The sequence below is a fragment of the Tetrao urogallus genome, assembly GCF_951394365.1.
Source record: "Tetrao urogallus genome assembly, chromosome: 6".
In the NCBI taxonomy this organism is placed as follows: domain Eukaryota; kingdom Metazoa; phylum Chordata; class Aves; order Galliformes; family Phasianidae; genus Tetrao; species Tetrao urogallus.
Window position 1 is genome coordinate 44,355,809 of NC_136819.1, and position 20,646 is coordinate 44,376,454.

General features: G+C 35.8%; 1 protein-coding gene across 7 annotated transcripts in view; it reads right to left on the minus strand.

Annotated features, from left to right (window-relative positions):
• Window positions 1-13,589: 13,589 nt before the first annotated feature.
• The window catches only part of RPS6KA5 (ribosomal protein S6 kinase A5), a gene marked incomplete at both ends in the record, with an annotated part of 59,557 nt that continues 52,500 nt past the window's right edge, over window positions 13,590-20,646 (minus strand). For 6 of the 7 annotated variants that reach the window (XM_079536892.1, XM_079536897.1, XM_079536895.1 and 3 more), the window contains 5 exons: window positions 13,590-13,829; window positions 14,817-14,980; window positions 15,888-16,047; window positions 16,658-16,849; window positions 20,015-20,185. In XM_079536892.1, the coding sequence (XP_079393018.1) occupies window positions 13,590-13,829; window positions 14,817-14,980; window positions 15,888-16,047; window positions 16,658-16,849; window positions 20,015-20,185 (927 nt within the window). The remainder of the gene's footprint in view (window positions 13,830-14,816; window positions 14,981-15,887; window positions 16,048-16,657; window positions 16,850-20,014; window positions 20,186-20,646) is intronic. The other variant, XM_079536893.1, reaches the window with a different exon arrangement.

Genomic DNA, 20,646 nt, shown 5'->3' on the forward strand with positions numbered 1-20,646 from the left:
GGCCTCAAGAAATCATCCAGTCCAACCCGCCAGCTAAAGCAGGTTCCCTATGCAATAGGTGACATAAGTAGGCATCCAGATGGGTCTTGAATATCTCCATAGAAGGAGACTCCACAACCTCTCCGGGCAACCTGCTCCAGTGCTCCATCACCCTTACCATATAGAAGGTCTTCCACATGTTTGTATGGAACTTCCTATGTTCAAGTTTGAGGCCATTACTCCTTGTCCTATTGCTATGCAGCACGAGAAAAGCCTGGACTCATCCATTTGCCTCCCACCTCTCTTCAGATATTTATAAACGTTAATCAAATTCCCCACTGTCCCCCAGTCTTCTTTTCCCCAAGCTGAACATACCCAGGTTATTTAGTCCTTCCTTTCACAGGAGATGCTTCATGCCCCTAAACATCTTTGCAGCCCACCACTTGACTCTAGGAGATCCCTGGTTTTCGCACTGTGGAGCCCAGAACTGGACACAGTACTGTAAATGTGGCCTCACCAGGGCAGAGTAGAGGAGGCCTCAATCTGCTCACCTCGCTCTTTTTATTGCATCCCAGGAGTCCTTTGGCCTTCCTGCCCACCAGGGCACACTGCTGGCTCATGGCCAGCTTGCTGTCCACCAGAACACCCAAGTCCTTCTCAGCAAAGCTCCTCTCCAGCAGATCATTGCCTAACCTGTACTGATGCATGTGGTTATTTCTCCCCAGGTGCAAGATTGTACACTTACTCTTGCTGAACCTCGTCACGTTCCTCCCAGCCCAACTCTTCAGTCTATCCAAGTCTTGTTGAATGGCAGCACAGCTTTGTGGTGTATCAGCCTCTCCTCCCACCTTTGTAATATTAACAAACTTGCTGAGGGTGGACTTTATCCACCTTCATTCATCTCAGGTTATTGATGAAGATGTTGAACAAGACCAGACTCAGCATCAACCCCTGGAGAATGTAATGTAACAAAAGACAGTTCCTCTAATCTCCACAAAGCATATATGAAATTAAAAAGTCAACGTCAAAAAGGGAAGCCTTTCCTCAACAAAAGTCTTTATTTCACCAACATCTTATTTTTCACTCCAGATTAACATTTTAATTTGTTAAGATAATGAACATATTCTACTGCAAGTTATCGGAGTACAATTCAAATACTACTTGTATTTTAAAGAAAACTTATTCAACTCGTATGTAGATACCATTTTCTCAAGTGCAAAGTGCCATTTTTTTCCCCAGCTACCTAGTTTCACTAATAGCGTTATGCTAACTGCAGTTCTCCATGCCTACTGCAGCCAGTCATCTCCATGAAATTTAGTAAAGTCCCTATGAAAACTGTCGGAGAGAAAATATTTCATAGTGACACCTGGTTCCTTTCTGCGAGTATCAAACTGCAATTTAAAAGCTAAAGAATTAACAACATCCTCAAAACCAACAGTATGACTATATCCACAGCCACACGCAACTTGCCTTCCACTACACCTCATAGCAAGGAATGCAGTCGCACATACATGCTTGTAGCAAAATATTCCAACATTTCAAGGATTTTTATGAGAGTTTATTTTCTTAAAGGTAAAATAATTACATCTGCAAATGTACATAATTTTGTAAACCACAAAGCCCTTAATGCTGTTCAAAAGTTAAAGTCATACACAGATTCAGGAAAACTCAAAAATCTAGAACACGTTTTTTTCCCACTCCACAATAACTTTTGGTTTCATAGCTCACTGCTTTCAGATTTGTTACATAATGCGTTTTTCAATTATATATGCAATATGTTGTATATAATTGATACCTGAAAAGGAAAGCATGCCTTAACAATCAGATATATTTATTTTTCACAATTTTATGAAGTCAGTAGATTTTTTAGTATTTAATGAAAAACAATGCAGCAGTTATCAGCACTGACAGTCTGAATCTGAAGCTTAATGACTAACTGTGCTACAAAAGGTAAGAAGTCAGACTCCACAACATCTCCTTTCCACAGCCATTCATACTAAATGGAAATCAGCACTTGCAATGAAAGGGCAACAGCATAATTTAATAAGCAATATTTTAAAAATTACTCTTTACACAAATGTTTCATACTGTATTTTAAACCTGTCATAACATTTGTTATAAAATATCCTTTGAACAAACACATATTTACACACACAAGGAAAGATGAGAAACATGGCTTAAAAAAAAAAAGTACTTCACTATCAAAAGGCTTAATAAATGTTTTTTAATCCAAGTTTAATTACTTACTCCACAAACATGTTATTAGAGTTACATCATTACACTGCCAATAAAGTTCTATTCCAAACACTCAGTGACTAACATGAAGCAGAATGGGAACAAACTTAGCTTTTTCCTCAAATTTATTGTGCCAATATGAAACTTTCCAGCCTTTGTGACAGGTCTGAGGATTTAAAAGGCATGCTTTAGCTACTTCCAAGTTCAGGGAAAGGCCAGGTAAGGTCTAAACATAGCTTTAAACATAAAGATGTTTTCCTATTCTTTTGACTCACTTATGCAAGAAATGGCCAGAATAAAAGTACATTGAATTAAATAAATGTGATTTTAGAAAAAAGCTAACCTTGTTAGACTTCGGTTACCTCATTGCTTTTCAGTTAATTTTGTTCTATCCAGCACAGAAAATACACCCCATACTATTTTAAGCTATTTATTCAAGTAAAAAAATAAGGTACATACTACATTTTAAGAAACTAGGAGACTGTATTTCAGTAAATATGAAGCTCTTCATATTATGAATCTGAATAAAATCTCTTCAGCTAGGAAAGCAACAGAAGCAGCTCTTTTGTATTGTGAAGTTGCTTGATTTCATTACATTACTGGCTCAAATCATACTTAGGTTTTGTTCCAAGATCAATTTCCATCTCTACGGGAATGACTGCCTTGATACAATTGGTGTTCCAAATGGCACCTCTGCACCCACTTCAAGGGAAGACAAAGATTATGTGCTTTTGGCATTAGCATTACTGATGTAGCAAGTATAGTGCAGCAGTTGGCTTACAGCCTTTCTTCAGTTCCTAAATTCAACCCTTTTAAGTATATGCTATTGCTACACAGAAGAAAAGCTTTGAATTTCTGGTAATTAGTTATGCAGTGTGTCCTTGCTACTCACTAGTAATAAAAATTTATATTATTAACAAGCATCAATATTTTCCACATTGCTATTTAAATACATCTGGAAAAACAACGACAGTTAAATTTTAAGAATCCAGTGTCATACTGCATTCAAACTTGGTCTTTGCTACTGTGTAAGCAGTTAAACAACTTGCAAACTGCAGCGTCAGACCACTAGAGGGAGTAAAAAACTACATATAATTTATGAGCTTCTAAAGCAGTAACTTAGTTCAAAACGTTCACAGAGAATGCTCTGTGCTGCTTTACAACATAAGGAAAACTAAATAAATCAGAGGAATTCACGGGGATTAGCAGCTGCTGGGGATGAAACAATGGCTAAATGCCAGCAACCTCACTTGTTCATTGTTACTAGAAGGAAAAATGAAAAATGTGGTGTGTTCTCAGCAAACATTATTTTTCTGTGTTTGAAATAAAATTGGAGCGAATTGCTTCGGCTTCCCCCCCCCCCCCCCCCCCAAATAATGTTAATAATTGGAGGGAAGTCTTAAAGTTTTGTACATAGTAGTCCTGAAACAAAGGATTGTCATCTTCAATCTCATCATATCCCTCTGATTAGCTTGGGAAGTGCCTGTGACACCCCATGAAAAGGCTGGAGTCACGCAAAAGGAAGGCAGAAGAGCAGTAGGACACAGTCTGACATGACCCTAGGGGAAAAACCTGGAAAACTACATCCACGCTTACTTACATCATGATTTTCCAAAGGCAAGGCTCTTTTCAGAGAGAAGAGGAGACTTCCTAGAATCAGCTGGGCAAATTCCAAGAGACCTGTACTTCAGATGGGTAGGAACACTAGGAGCTGGCAACACATGGACTCAATAAGAGCTGGCTGCCATTTCTGCATTGCAGACAAGAGACCTGGCCAGTCAGTCTACCTCTGGCTATAACAACTGGCAGAACCACCAAAATACTAGTATTAGGTTTTGGAAATAAAACTTCATGTAAATGATACAGCATTTACAAATAGATTAATAAAGAAAATGAGAACTCAAATTTGGAGACTTGTGACAAAGAAATGTATGTAAAAATATAGATCTGTTTTTAAAGCTATCAAGGAGATTTAACTGTTTGGTTAAATATCAAAGAGATGGTGGATTCTTCAACCTCGTGTCTCCAGAACAAGACTGTATGCTTTTAAAGTAACATGAATTGGTGAAATGCAAGTTATTTGCTCAACAGAAGACAATTTACATTTGAAAACCTTTTATACACAGGGCATCACAAATGAGATCATAAGCAGTTCCCCAAAATCACTGGTGCATTGTGCACTGGCAGCCTACAAAATGCCTGTCATCGCCAGAAAGGCTGTGAAAGCAAAGCAGTGGACATCATTCTGCTGCAGTTCTGCAAACCATGGCACATCCATAGCTGGGTGCTGCGTGCATTTCCTATGTTCTTGCTATATTCAGTTGGCTTCATACACAGCCACTTATATCTCAGCCTATTCAACCTTTTGCATTTCTACTACGTAACACTTGTACTTTTTAGCAGAAAGCCAAATTTTGCCAGCACCTTCTGAGATTCCACAGATATCACAATTTTCCCTCTTCGTGAACTGCATTACGTAGCAGCTCCTTTCTACAAGAAGTTGCACTGAATCTTGTCAGGGAATGATCAGGACTGATGCATAGCCTTTTAATATACTCTAATAGATGTTAACGTGATCAAAGAAGTCTCAGAAGAGTCTAGCATTTGTCTGAGGACAGAGAACAGGTAATTTTGAGTCTGCTTCATTGCCCAGGACATCATTCTACCTATCAGTGCACATGGGAACAGTATATATTAGACGGATTGATAAAAGCAAGTATAAATAGCAAGAGTGCTACTGTGACTACAGTTCATTAGTGAAAGATATGAACTATGCATTCTGTGGGCTTTAACTTTTTAGCTTCAGATTACAGAGACAATTAATGAATGAATTTTCTAAGGATCAACTGTCAGTTTTCAACCTTGCAGCACTCCAGTTGGGGCAAAATACAGCTTCTTAAAAAGTTTCACATCCGTAGGACAAAGCAAATATCTACTGCTTCCAACTCAATCCTACTTCAAAGTATAGCCAAATCTGACTCCAGCATACATTTCTATTCAAGTATGAAGGTCTACCCTTTTAGGTGGTTACTCACTATAAGGTAAATGATTTTTTGTACTTTTTCTTTTTGGACTTCTAAAATTTTTCACTCCATTTAGCAAATGTAACAGTTGCTTGAAGAAAAATATTCATTAACCACTGCATCTTAAGCTAGAAAGACTAGAAGAAATCGAATTAAAAGGGTTAACATAAACAGGAAGTTCATGAAAAGAACAGAGTAACGAGTGTTTTTTGCTCTCCTAAAAACCCCAAAACTGCATAACACACTTAGCCCACATGTATCCTGGAAGAGTGTTTTGGTTTCTGTTGTTTGTTTTTAAATATACTGATAACACCACAGGCATATTCATACTTTTCTTTTTTTTTGTCAAGCTCCTGACAGTGCTGGAGATTGGATCAGTCTAAGCTGTTACAAATGCTATCAGTCTACTCTAGAAAGTAGTTTGGATACTTCTCCCTCCTGCCACAGAAGTAGTGCATAACTAACAACAGACACCTTGGGTTACTACCTACAAAGCTGGATTCATCTGAGTATCATGTGCATAAAATTCATATACTCAGTTTTATTTTTAACTTTTTTTTCACAAAAAGTTACCAGCATGACTTTAAGTGTCAGTGGAACAACAGGCATGCAAGATCACCAGCTATCCAGGAGAATACCAATACTGCTTTATGCTGTGCACAGTTCAAGAAGCCTCTCCTAAGGGAAACTATGGTTCCCCCTCCCGTTTATATGCTCCCTTCAAGTACTGGAAGGCCACAATGAGGTCTCCTTGGAGCCTCCTCTTCTCCAAGCTAAAGCAAACCCAGTTCCCTCAACCTTTCCTCATAGCAGCGATGCTCCAGCCCTCTGATCATCTTAGTGGCCCTCCTCTGAACCCGCTCTGAGGGCTCCACGTCCTTCTATTACTGGGGGCTCCAGGCCAGGATGCAGTACTGCAGATGGGGCCTGAGTTGTTCATAATGACATAATGCACTTCTTTAGATTGCTTTGCACTAACTTTGAAGCCACCACAGTGGTTACCCACACAATTTAAGGCAACAAAAAAACTGTTTTCTTATGTCTGAACACCATGACCTGGAAAAGAAAATAGACTGAAGATCAAAACATATTATGAGTTATCATCCCAACACAGACAAAGGACATGATCAACTCAAAAGCTGCTGTTCATTCCTTGGAGGTTAGTAAGACTGGCACGTAAAGGGAAGTACCTCTTAAGGGAGAAGCTCCACCAATAGATTTTCATAAGCCAATAGTTCTGACAGGCAGGACACCAGGCTGAGCTTACCATCCTCTGGATCAGCCTGGTTAAGCTTTAACAGCTTTAGAGAGAAGAACATTCAACCAGCACCTGGATCTGCAAAAATCTGATGACTTTTGGAGATGTCTTCCAGCAAACAGCTTGTTTTTCTTCCATTACTGCATTCACAGAATGGTCACACCTCTTCTACTTTTTTCCACATTAAAAATAAATAAATAAATCCACATTTCATTTCCTGAATATCCCAAAGCTGGGTAAAATAAATTATTAAAATTCTTCAGCTTCCTTTTTGGTAAAATTCTGCTGCAAAGTTTTGCATTTTTTGACATGACTAAGAATTTTGGAGATAAGCATATACTTCACTATAATGCGTTGAAAAATGGTATAAAATGAGTTAAGGAAATCAAGACTGAACATGTATGTATTGATGCCTTAGAAGTTAGAAAATGGCACCACTCCCCTCCAAGAAAAACATTGATAGGTAAGTATTTTTTTTTTCCCTCAAAAAGTTTGGAAGGATCTTTAGTACATTCTTCAAAAACAATTCTTTGAAATCAGAATGTCCTGTAAATTATGAGCTCAATACTTCTTTTTCGCATTTCTTTGCCTCTTCTCCCTCCCTGCCAACACTGAAACAAGAAATAGCACGTCCTGTTCAACTTAGTGCAAATTAACACAGCCTGCTCCTTTATAACTAGCTGTCAGAATTCCTCACTAATGTATTCCTGCATTTACAAGTTCAAAAGGTAAAGGTAGGAAATTATAGAGGATATAGTCTACTGGCATTCTGGTAAAAGACTAATAAAAAACAATACTGCAGATTTTCTTCTCTATAAGTGAAAGAGATCAGTGCAATAGGGTCTGGATAATCTCAGAGGTCTTTTCCAACCTTGGCAATCCTATGACATTTGGAAGCAACAAAATTTGCTGCCCCAGCACCTTGATGATTAGACTGCCAAGGTTGAAAGCCAATGCCAAACTTTTATTCACATTTGCAATACAGATGTGAGTTACGATTAAAGGCTTGTTCTGTCTCACTTTGGTGTTCCCTTGAAAGAGATCTCAAGATTTCCTTCCAGTCTGACAGTCTTTAAATCACACCAAGTGGCCTGATGTGGCAAATAAATTATACAGAATAGTATTAACACTTGACCTTTACAGCAGCAGGGATATAGCACCTTGAGTTCTGATTTACACAATCACTGTACAATAAAGTTACAGTGGAATCCTGTTTCCTCAAGTATGCATAGCTTTAAGAGAGTAACTATTATGTATAGCTGAGCTACATATTCAAAGGAGAAATCACTAAAGAGACATCAGAGAAAAGATTTGAGAACTCACTACTTTCGTGAATTAATTTAGTTTCTCTACCTCACAATACATTTATTTTAAAAGGAAACAGGATAAAGACTTAAGTATGAGTACATTCCTTCAAACCACACAATGGTACTCTGATTTCCTTGTCACTCGTAAACACAAGTTGGAGCAAACCTTCAGCACTGTCCCTTTTTTGCATCACAGACTGCAAACTTTTTTCCTCCTTTCTTCTCACTTTGCCATAATTACAAAAACTGGTTTATACATGAAACATATTTTAGCAGACCTGAAAAGTGTCAAACACAAGATTACACTCAGAACTGATATAAAATGCACTAAGATAAATTTTGTTATGGTCTGCAAATATTAGTAATATAGATCTATGTAAAACTAAACTAGCAAAGAACAGTGATTACCTTTCCCAGAAGAATTCTTTTGGTTGGTCACAAGGCCTTATCCCAAAACCTTAGATTTTCCTCTTCCTTATGAAAATAAGCCTTCTGTCACAATCATACGAAGAGAATAATGCATTTTAAAAGAACAATGACAAAGAAAATCAAACAAACATAAATGAGATCCCAATTTTAAGATTTGATGAAGTTTGATTTGTTGACAAGAGTAAAATTACGTTTGTATTGAGAAAAATGCAGCAAGCTTGCAATCAACTTGTAGTTTCATCTGTGACAGGTTTTTGAACAGCTCCTTAGCAATTAAAGAGTTCTGCTTTTCTTGGCTTTATTGTTAGCATTTCAAAAGAATTTAGCATAACTCCACAGGATTTTTTATTTTTTTATTTTTTTGATACAGCCAGATTAGTTGCCAACACGTGTGAATAGCAGGGACTCCTTTCTACATTTGAATAGAATACAAGCTTTCAAAAATTGCAGTAATGCATTAAGTTTTGCAGTGTTTCACTGCTACTTCAAAAACAATCCCTTTTATTATCAGCATTCACCAAGATGTCTCAGTGAAGTTGACAGAACACAGGGTGGCTGAAAGGTAATAACACCCGAACCAGGAAAAGACCAGAGCTGGGGGCCAGGAAGACCAGGAACAGCCCTGAGGGTGACAGGAGGCATCCAAACCAGTCTGTACCATCTCATCTCACTTACCATTGACTCCCAAGAAATCTGGAATTTTCCTTTCCACCAAAAAGAACATGAAGACCATTAAAAAAGTGTGCTTTATTCAAATTCACATAATTTCAGGTGTCTTACATTTCTCTGCTCTTGCTGCATCCAGGCACAACAGACAAGACTACTCCCACTAGTTTAAGTAATTGAGAGCATCATTACTCTGTCCTAGTACACAGTACTGGAATAATCCTGATTCCTAGATTGTCTTTCCTATGTAGGTGCTCTGAACACCCAGTATGTATTGAAAAAGCGATACATAAAAGTGACAGAGAGTGGGCAAGAGCTAGCCAATAGCCTGCAATATTACTTTTTACAGACTCCAGAGCCCTGTGGATCAAGAGAGCTAACTCAGAAGCATTTCTGACAGGTAAACAAAGATCAAGACACAGAAGCAGAAGCATGCTATCTCCTGAAGGAAGGGAATGCAACGTTATACAATGTAAAATTCAGTGAAAGACTGTCATACACGGGAAAAAAGAATGAAAATAGTAAGATTTGTTATAAAAATACCTGGAATTATATCTAATGAATAACAAAAAAGTCACCTGAAGCCTCTCATTACTGATCTCCCTTAACCTTCTTCCTCTTCTGCAGCAGTCTCCTTGTCTGCTCCTCTGAATCTGTGCAAGTCAAGAATTCATACAGTAAGTAAAGGGTCTCTTAAAAAAGGTCCATTACTTTCAGTTGAGGCCTCGATTTGTGCAACAGAGCATGAATCTACACGCATGCACATAATACGTACTGGAAACATTAAGAGACTTCTACAACACTTTATCAGAACTAATAAAACGTATAAGAGAATCATGTGATTTTTAAATTTTTTCTTAACCAAGACAGCATTCTGCTCCTGCATGAGTGCAAGAGAACATGGCTGCGCAGGTACCATTATTTTTGTTCCAAAAAGCAGCCATGGAAAAGGGCAGAGAAAATACACACATCAGCACTGCCAACTCAGAAGTTTCAAATCATTCTGATGCAATACTGTATTTTTATGTTCTCTCTCAGAACTGTTAATATAGTATTTTAATCAAGATATTTTCTGTAGCAGTAAACAATACAAATGCCAAATGCCCAGATCATTCTACCAAGAAACAAACATTTCACTTGCTTTTCCTTACAAAAAGGGTAGACACTTCACTAAGTCAGAGGAACAGTAAAAATATAACCTTCTTTGTGTTCCTCTAAAACCTTTAACAGTATTAATATCTGTATTTCAAGAAATATTACAAAGAAATAGCTTTAGCAACATAGCAGCTAGTACATTTAAGGCTAATATAAACATCTTTAATGATAAGAAATTTTCAAAGAATCTTTCAAAGAAATCTGCCCACAACATTGCTGACTGTGTCACATGTGATAATAGTAAAGAAAAATCATTACTAGACGTTAAGGTTGTTTGACCCATAGCAGCACTGTAAATGAAATTTGAGTATAAACAATTTACAGTCTAACACTTCTTTAAGATGGCAATAAAAAGTATTATACGTAATAATCAAGATTAGCTTGTAGATTTCAGATTTGAAATAGTGGTATGAATATTAGAAATTTGGTCCATGTTTATCATATACTTTGAGTGCCAGGCTGGGCAACAGATTAAGCTGAGACAGAACATCTTTCTGCCATGAGTAAATAGCCTCCTGCATTTGAACAAAAAGTGAACCTACTTTTGAGCTGCCTAGATTGCAAATCCAGTTTTATCAGTGTAAACAGAAGTTGTTTATGTAAAGATGCCTATCTATAAACCCAAGCAGCTTAGCGTCCAATATAAGAGATCTGTTACCCAGAGGCAGTAGAAAGTCAGAGCTGATAATATTTCAGCTGTCCCAAGTAACTGGTTCAGAGCAAATGCAAGTCAACAGCTAGGAGTACTTACCCAGACCAAAAAAAACATCCTGTTTTTAATTTTTTTTTTAATTAAATAACTACTGGTAGAGCACAAAGAAGAAAGAGAAATATTACTGAGTAAAAGTTGTATTTGATGCAAGTGATCTAATAATTTTAGATTCACAACAATCTCTCAATACCTGTGTGGGAAAAAAAAAAAAAAGCCATCATTTGCAGCATACAGTTTCTTGTATGAATCTTCTTTTTCTCGTTTCATCAGTTTGTCAGGCATCAGCTTAAATTTCCCAAGAGAGAAACAAATGTATGATCCTTCTCACTTTAAAAAAAAGTTATTTCACAAGGGTCAAAATATTCCAGAACTATTTGGTATCCAAAAGATTTTTTGCTACTCTTGAAAGAAATGAAACCCAAAATTGCTTTTTTGTTTTTTTTTCCTCACTAAGACGACAATACATTCCAAGAACTCCTTAAGGTATAAAATTTAAGAACAACCTTCTCTCCCTCCCTCAATTTACTTGTACTGTCTACACAATAAGTATTAATTGTGGATTGTTGTTTTTGTATTTACAGCAAGTTTATTGGGGAGAGGGAAAGTATTCTTTTACAAATGAGCCATTTTCACTATTGAGATCACTTCCAAAGAGAGCATTCAGAAAGCAAACCTGAATATATTACATTGACAATTATTTTTCAATATTTTAACATCAGCCACTTAAAATCGGTTGTGTTATTAGCACATATACTGATCTTTAAATACACTACCTCTACATAAACAGTGCAAATCTCAATATTCACATCAACCTGAAATTAATGCTGCAATTACTGTTGACATTCACATCAAGAAAGTAGTAAACTATTTCACATGAGCAATTCCAAAACCTCAGAATGCCATTATTAATATTAAAGAAACACAGAACAAACATGTTGGGCTTCAAAGCCTTGTTTTGATACACACAATCCCTGTAAACATGGATGTATTGTATCTGTCAATACTGATATTGGATGTAATTCTATAAATAAAACCACTGATATAAACAATTTCTATATCTTTTTTTTTTTTTGCATAGGGTTTGGATTAAGTTTACTTTATAGTAGAACAAGCTTTTAACAAATTCCTCATGTCAATTATTCTACCATCACAGACATTTAGGCATTTAATTGACTTTACACAATGACTTGCTCTGACTTTAGTGGAAACTTACATCTAAGCATCTGCAAAATTGGAGTTGTTTCTAGACATGGAGAATACGAGCAATAAAAGAGCTCTCCATAAATTTATAAAATATGCTGATTCAAAAGTTTATGCTGATGTTTCTGTAAGTCACATTTATGATTCCAAACAGTTATGTACATACTATACTATCACAGTAGGAAATACTTCACTGTAGAACACCACAGTGAACAAGTTGTGAAGCACAGTGTTCAATATAATTTCCCTTTAGTATTCCCAGTGCATAAGTTGTTAACAACTACACTACACACAAGGTGCCCAGGTCTAGTATTTGTTATATACAATGTAAAAGCAGGATAGAAAGAGTTTTGCAGTTTTAAGTAAGGAATGGAAACAGCGAATAATATACAGGGATTCACTCCTGCAAAGTACAGAATTCTCCTTCACAATGACCACAACCACCACATAATGTGGATTTCAGGTCACTCAATCCAATAAAACAGTGCTCAGCACCTTGTAGGAAGAGAAATCTGAGTGCACTTTATTATAAAACATCTCATTTTGATGTTATAAAGTGCAAAGAAGAAAACATATATTCTAATATTTTACAGTCACTATTATACTGACGTATTTGCACAATGCAAAATTCAAATAACTTGGTATATATTTGTATGGACCCTATAATAACAAATGCTGAAACTGGAGTTTTTGCCTTTTTAAAAAAATCTCAGTATTTTAAAGTTCTTGTGTAAATATAAAAAGAAAATATAAATTATAATTAATTCTTGAAATAGATATTTTAACACGTGACCATTTTTCAAACATTCAGTATGAAATTTCACTTTCTGTAATATCACTATGTTTTAGAATCTGTAAAACATTTTAAAAGTTATTAACTTCAAAAAGTAGAAATAAAAATTACTGTATCACAGTACTAGACACGTCACCTTAGGCATCTTTTACTCTAGATGTTTTCTAAAAAATTAAATAAATAATATCTAAGATATTCTCAATTGTTTAAAACAAGATACATGGAGCAACTTTTTAATGCAACCTAAGAGTTGCATAAGACTTCATTTTGTTCTTAAAATTCAAATAAATGGCATAGAATGTAATCCCAAATTTAAGAGGCCTTTGAGTACTTCACTTCTTTGGTGGATTGTACCAATCATTCCTTATGTACAGGAAGAATCAAATGCTATGAGATTCTTCACATAGCTGGACATATTTATTTAAGCAGAAGATTCAAGAGTTCTATGTTTTACAGAGCTTTCTTTTCTTTTAATAGCAGAGAAGAAACTGGGCGGAAGATTCTGATGCTGAGAAACAGCTTTCCTCCAAGCTGTACCAAGGGCAGAATAGCTCCTTACTATGAGGAGCTTGACTGCAGACTAGTAATTTATCCCAAGTGAATATAATGTTGGTTGTAATACAGTATTATATCATATCCAGTGATACCAAACGTAATGCTAAAAAGAAATGTATTGAAATATGAAGCTAAAAAGGTATGACTGAAATACATTACTAAAGCGGCGGACATATTTCTGTGGCCTGTAAGCCACAGGGAGGAGGGGTGGGAGAAGACAAAGGTACTGCCCAGTTTATAACCACGCAAATCTTCAAGACAAAACATTCTCTGCTTTTCAGTCAGAGAACTGGAAGATAGTTTCTGGGTTATTGCTGTCTGTAGGGTTTGTTGGCTGCAGTGTCTTTGTAGGTGTAGTTTTACCATGAGAATGAGAGGAAGAAGAATGTGAACTTTCACTGGAGCTGCTACGTGTCTCTGTGCTTGTACTCGTTTTTTTCATTTTTCTTCTCTTTGCAAGAGGTGCCTTGTCAACATTCTGGAGACAAAATCCTTCCCTTTTGTACTTGTTAAAGGCCTGTTTAAAAATAAAAGGTAATTCTAATGTTTTTACGAGGTGTAAGACATTCTACGAATAGACTAATAGATTTTAATGAATAATGATTTTAATGAATACTCAACGGTAAATTATAAGATAAACTGTAATTTCTTGACAGATTATTACTAATTATTTTAGTTATATCAGTAGTTTTAGTAGCCTTTACATATATTTAAAGACACAATTTGTCATTATCCATATTTGAGTAATACATAACATTAACTGGCATTTTTCCTTCCCTGTTCTTCTAAGCTTAAGAAGTTGTTGTTTTTTGTTTTTTGTTTTTTTTTTTTTTGAGACTTAAACTACATTAAGACTATATTTTCAGGAAGTACACTTGGTTAAATAAAACTTTTCCTTCTGCTCAAATTATTTTGCATTATTGAGACCTCTCAAAAAAACAAGTACTTCAGCACAAAAATGCACAATTTCAGTCCATTTTCTGTAGAAGGAATAATGAGAATCAATACCATGCTTGTACAACATGGCTGAAATTCAAACTTATTTAATAAACATATATTGGTAGATGAGCAGGTCTACTTAAAATGTATCCATAATACTTAAAATATAAATACATACATACAAAAAATATAATCTTGATTTCATAACCATGAGAAGGATAAGAATTCTAGTGACTGAAGCAGAAACTTCCTTTTCCCTTCTACAAAAGCTAGATGGTCTTTCAATATATTTTTCTAAAAAACAGAATATTTTTCTAGATATTTCAAGAACAGTTGTCTCTCAACCCCAAAAACCTCATTAATATAAATGTCTTCAAGAAATTCATTTTTGTCTCATCATTCATGTTTTCACTGTACTTACTCAAACGTTAGGTGCAGAGGGGAAAAAAGCAGTTAAGGAATCACTGAATTACAAGGACAAATACTTTTAAGAAGAAAACATACAAAAATCTAGATTAGCAAATTACAAGATTTGTTACATAACAGAAGATTTTTCATAACTTACATGAAAAGTGGCTTTGACATATGTATGCACTGCAGCGCCTGAAGAACCCAAGTTATCAGGAGTCATTAGGGGGTTAGATGACAGCTGGCTGCCATCCTGAAGCCATTCGTTGTATCTCAGACTGGACATCTTAATTCTTTTGTTTGGATCCACTGTCAGAAGTCCTAATAGAAATATATTACATTCTCTTCATTTGTCCTCTTTTAAGAGACAATGCATTGCTTTGATAATTAAGTCATAATATTTATCCCACATAGGCCAATGCTTATTCTAGATAAAATTCACATAATGTTATACCATCATTCACTGTAAAAGAATCATTAAAACCAAGACATCGTTACATGTTTGATAACTCATCTCTTTTCACATGAATTGTAAACTACAAGAGGATTGAGTCACTTACAACATGTCTAGAGTGAAGTCCGAGAAAGCAATCCAGATTCTCAGCACAATCCACTGCGGTCTGAATCTGGATAGGTCTACATTATTGGCACAAAGACTCCTTCTAAGCCTGCTTCTATTGACTCAGACCTTCTCCTTAAAATGCCTTAATTAGATGCCTACATTGGCTAACGGGAACACAAAGCATAGCAAATGCAAAAAAAAAAAAAAAAAAAAAAAAAAAAAAGTAGCTCCGAAATACAGTAGTCTTGACACACTCATTCAAAGACACACTTCAAGGGAAAAGACAGTAATACATTTTATTCTGAAAAAGCTCTATTTTCAAAACATGTATCTCACCAACAAACCTGGCATTTTCACAAAACCGAAATATAACAAATTTTCTGCTTTTAAACATACTTTAAAATGACTTCACCTTTTCTAAACCTCTGCAATTATTTCCTACCCCAGGAAATTCAAGGATTAACCTTCGATTAACATCTTACTACATTAGCTCTCTGCCCAGCATATGTGTACAATCCTGAATCCCACTGTGGTATGTACCAACTGTGACTAAAACTCGTAATTCAAGCTACTCTGTCAGGTGAGACACAGCACTCAGGTACTAGATAGCACTAACTGAAATGTTACCTTTGGAAATAGAAAAACAAAGTATTGGTGGATACCTACCTTGAATTAACTCTTTGGCCTCTTCAGAAACATTTTTCCAAGCTTCCCCTTCAAAGGAAAATTCTCCCTTCTTTATTTTTTTCATTATTTCCAGTGCACTAGTACATGTTAAACTTTTGTCTTGAGACTGAAATGGTACCTGTCCTGATAACATCGTATACTGCCACGAGAACAAAATAATATTAACAAACAACACACATTTACTGAAGACTCTACATAGTAGTTACTGTCATTTATACAGCATCACCAGCACTATATAAAAGAACATTGACTGGCACATTTTCAAAGCTATAGAAAATGCTAAACGCACAAGATATTCAATGGGGCCCTTATTAGAAAAAGAATTTGTATGTTACAGGAAACCACAGTAAAAACATGATGGTATTTAGACCAAGCTTACTTTTCTTGAAAATGCTTCTCTGTATTTCAGAATACAGGCTGATTCCTTCTCTGAACTGAAACTCTCAGAAGACTACAGATGCCTGTAAAATCTCCTGACAAGAATGTTTCTTTTTAAAAATCAGACTGTATTAGTAAAGTATTTTTCAACTCCCAGAAATACTGAAATAAATGTACTGCTTAGGAAAAAAATATATATCTTTACTCCTAGAAAATATCTGTCTTTGGAATCTATTATTTGAGCAGCAGTATCTTCTCATTTGAACGTCCCATCTACCCAATACAAATCTGAAACAGTTTTAAATCTTTTGCATTTTAGTAAAAAGTAAGCATTCATAATAAAGTTACAATTTAAAAACCCATTCACTTACCAGAATGACTCCCAAACTCCAGAGATCACAAGATTCATCATAACCATTGTGATTAAAGAGCTCTGGGGCAGCATAATGCAGAGTAAAACATGGAGTCTTAAGAGGCTGATTGTCAGGTGGTTTTAAACGAGCAAAGCCAAAATCAATTATTTTTATTTCTGAATTATCAGTTTCATCTGTAAACAACAAATTCTGAGAAGCAAACAATACCATTATTAGCATTAATTAGAAAATTTTTCAGAAGACCCTACTAGATATTCTTCTACACTTATTACTAAAGAAAAAATTATACAAAGGGGCATTGGGAGACAATGGAAAAAATTGAAAAGTACAAATACTTTGAAATGCAAGAAAATACAAGGTGTGAATTGGCCAGCCATCCAAGAGTATTAATGAAAATGTATTCAGCAAAGACTAGCAAGAAAAACAATTAGGCAAACACAGACAAGAAAAAAATGTAAAGACAAAGTACCAAAGATGAATGCATGAAAACAAGAATTGCCTTTTCCACAGGAAAAAAAAGTAGATCTTATTTAAGCTTTCACTTTCTTCTGGCATACTGTGAATGATCATTTTCTAGTGTGTGTGGAACTATTCTTGCATGCCTTGTCTTGCAACTGAATAGACTTTGGTCCTCAGGTGGTAACAGGCTGAAGCCATATTGCCATGACAGCACAATAACACAAAAGAATAATCTGGAAGTAAAAGACTGAGTACTAGAAAGTGGCATGGATCTCAAAAGCAGAGATATACTTTCAGTGAGACTTCTGATGAACATCAGTGTTTAGGCATAGAAGGTCACAGAACAGAACATCAAAAGTAATAAAACTTGATTTTAGCTGTTGCCAAGAATTTCAGCTTTACATACGAAATACAGCACTTCAGCCTTGAAGAAAGACAAGTTGTTGTCAGTTCAGGAGAAGATTTAAGATCTATTCTTTTCTCTGTGTGTATTTCTCAAGGGATACACAAGAGTGAAGCTTAGGAAAAATAGCTGAGGCAGAGATTAATTATTACTGATTTCTACTTCTCCTTGAACTTTTGAGAGAGCAGCGGGGAGCAAAAATCCGCTGTTATCTTCACTGTTTGATCTCTTCAATGCTAGGAAAGCCTACAGCCCTATGTATTTTTCTAATACAAAAAGTTGAATGACTGAACATGAAATAATTATTTTCAAACTCATTAAGAAGGAGAAAAAAAATCAATTCCTAGACTGCAAGAAGATCAACAAGGAGAACCTGAGAGCATTCACCATGACATATGCTACATGCAACGTGGCAATTTCAATTTTAACAATATTGGTTAAAACAATCTGTCCTGAGCTGAAAATGAAATTGGTTACATATGGCAAGAAAGATATAGTTTTAAGTTGGGTTGAGATTCCTTTATTGATGAGGTAAATAAATTGTACTTCACCAAGACCCCAAAGCTACAGTCCACATCGCTTCAACCTACTGTAAGGAGCCTGCTTTAGGCAGGGGGTTGCACTTGATGAACTCACAGAATGGCTAGGGTTGGAAGGGACCTCAAGGATCATGAATCTCCAGCTCCCCTGCCACATGCAGGGGCTTCTTCCAATTCCTACAATTCTGTGATTAGTTATGTCTTGGTATATTTTTTCCTAATATCCTTAGAGCCCAATTCACAGATTAATGATTACTTCACAGTAAAAAAAATCCTCAAATCCTCTACTGAATGCCTCTAAATGGTCACATGTGCTTCATTAATTCCTTTCTTCTGTAATTTCTGATTTTTTTTTTCCTATCCAGTACTTCTCCATTTTGCAAAGCAATATATGCGTTCTAATTGCTACTGCTTAAACAGAAGAGCCTTCCAGTCCACACTAGTAAAAAGAAGCCCCATCTTTACTGACACATAATCAGTTCCATTTTTAAAAGTAGATTTACCAGTAACAGTTCAGATGCCAAAGCTGAACATCAAATAAATGTGACTGGACTTGTTAGAAAAACAATAGTTTTATATATATATATTTACAGAAAGGTGCACTAACCACATCTATATTGGGAAACCTGCATATCCCATACTAAGTTCATGCCTGAACCTAAAATAGTAACTTTCAAAACAAAAAGCAGGAAGGAGACGGGTTGGTTAAGTCCAACTCTGTAGAGGAAATGCTTTCTGTAAATTGTTTGCTAACCCTTCCTAACTTGGACTTTCCAGGCTTATCTTCTTGAATATGATATAGAACCAAAGACTGCCCAACATATGACACGGCCAAAAGAAGCCCTGCTTTACAGAATCCGACCTTTATATTCAAGTTAGCAGTGAGAGTAAAACTGGGAGAAAGGTAAGAGAGAATGGATTTCTATTTTTCATTCTTTCAACAAGGACTTGTTTCAAAAGCTGTTTTGTTTCCTCGATGGTGTAAGCAAAAAGTTTTTCAAAGAGTTACATTTGCAACATTCTGACACACAGAATTTCACAATAGCTCTTCTTTATTTCACTGCTTATTTAGTAGAGATGCTTTCAAACATAGGTTTAGCATTTAAATACTAACATCTAGAAGTCTTCTTTACACGTAGAATTCTAACTAAATAAATACCAGAATGTATGTTACAAAAGGATGAAACTGTAAGGACTGTAGATCATTTTAAACTCCAGATACAAACAGCATAGCTATTTAATGACATGTGCTGACTGTAATCACCAATACAATATAGCATCCTCACTGGACAAACTAACATGAAACTACACCATTCCTAGGCTAAACAAATGTAACACCTTTTTGCTGGCAAAAAGCAAAAAAACACTAGAAGGAACAAACATTGGCTCCACGAAGCAGAATAAAACCAGTGGTCAGCTGTATCACAGTAAACAAAAATGTCTTGAAGGCAAGATGCTGCTGCACAATACTATTAATACTCAGAACAATAATTCCTTAAAAATACATATGAAACAATATCATTTTTTCCATCTTGAGAAACTACTTAATCACACACCTCCAATAGTTCATTCTGTGCTTAACTGGGAGAGTAAGATGGTACAAGAGTGCTGCAGTCACTTCCAAAAGAAGCCTCACCAAGTGAATTAAGATTGAAAAAAAAAGGTGAAAATGTACAAGGTAACCAAACAACCTCACTCTGCTTATGGATTTCTTCATATAGTAAGTGTACTTACCACTAGCAAAAACTGTTCCCCAAATAGGTAAAGAATGTTTTCAAACATGTTATAATGTAATTTTTCTTTCTAACAAAACTCAAAATGCTTCCCAACAGTTATTTTTACCTAAGAGCAGAAAAATGCCTGCGGAAGGGATACCACTTGATAAAAAAAAATAAGAAACAGCAGCAGAAAAATGTACATGTTTCAGTATTAAGTTATTACAAGTCACTCTACCTCAGGTTTCAGATCTCTATGGACCACTCCTACATCATGCATGTGGCTCACTGCCGAAACAAGTCTGCGCATAATATGACTGGCTTCTGTCTCACTGAAATGCTGCTTCTTCTGAATACGTTCAAGCAATTCTCCTCCTTTCAGTAATTCCATTACTAGAAAAGTGTGAAGCTAAAACCATAAGGAAAAAGACGGGATATTAGAAATGCACACATTAGCACACATTGGCTGCACTTCAAATTTCTTGCCATGGAATGAATAAACATTCATCCTCCAAAACATCCTTTCTTGCATTTTTTCTTTATATCTTCAGAACAGACGAAAGTTGGAAAGAATAAGGAGATTTTCACTAGCAAACTTTCTGTGGTTTGCTAAACATAACTAAGTAATACTCTAAGGTTGGATTACTAATTTGATCAAACTAACATTAGATTAAGTTAAAAACTGGAGTTTCTTCAGACAAATTGGAGAAATATCAAGACCAGATCATTTCAATCAGTTCTGGACTTCAGAATATTGTGTTCCCAAGTGGGAAAGGACAGACAGAAATCAGAGTCCAGCTCCTGCCACCACACAGGATCACCCAAAATTCAGACCACATATCAGAGACCACAGTCCAGATACTTTTTGAA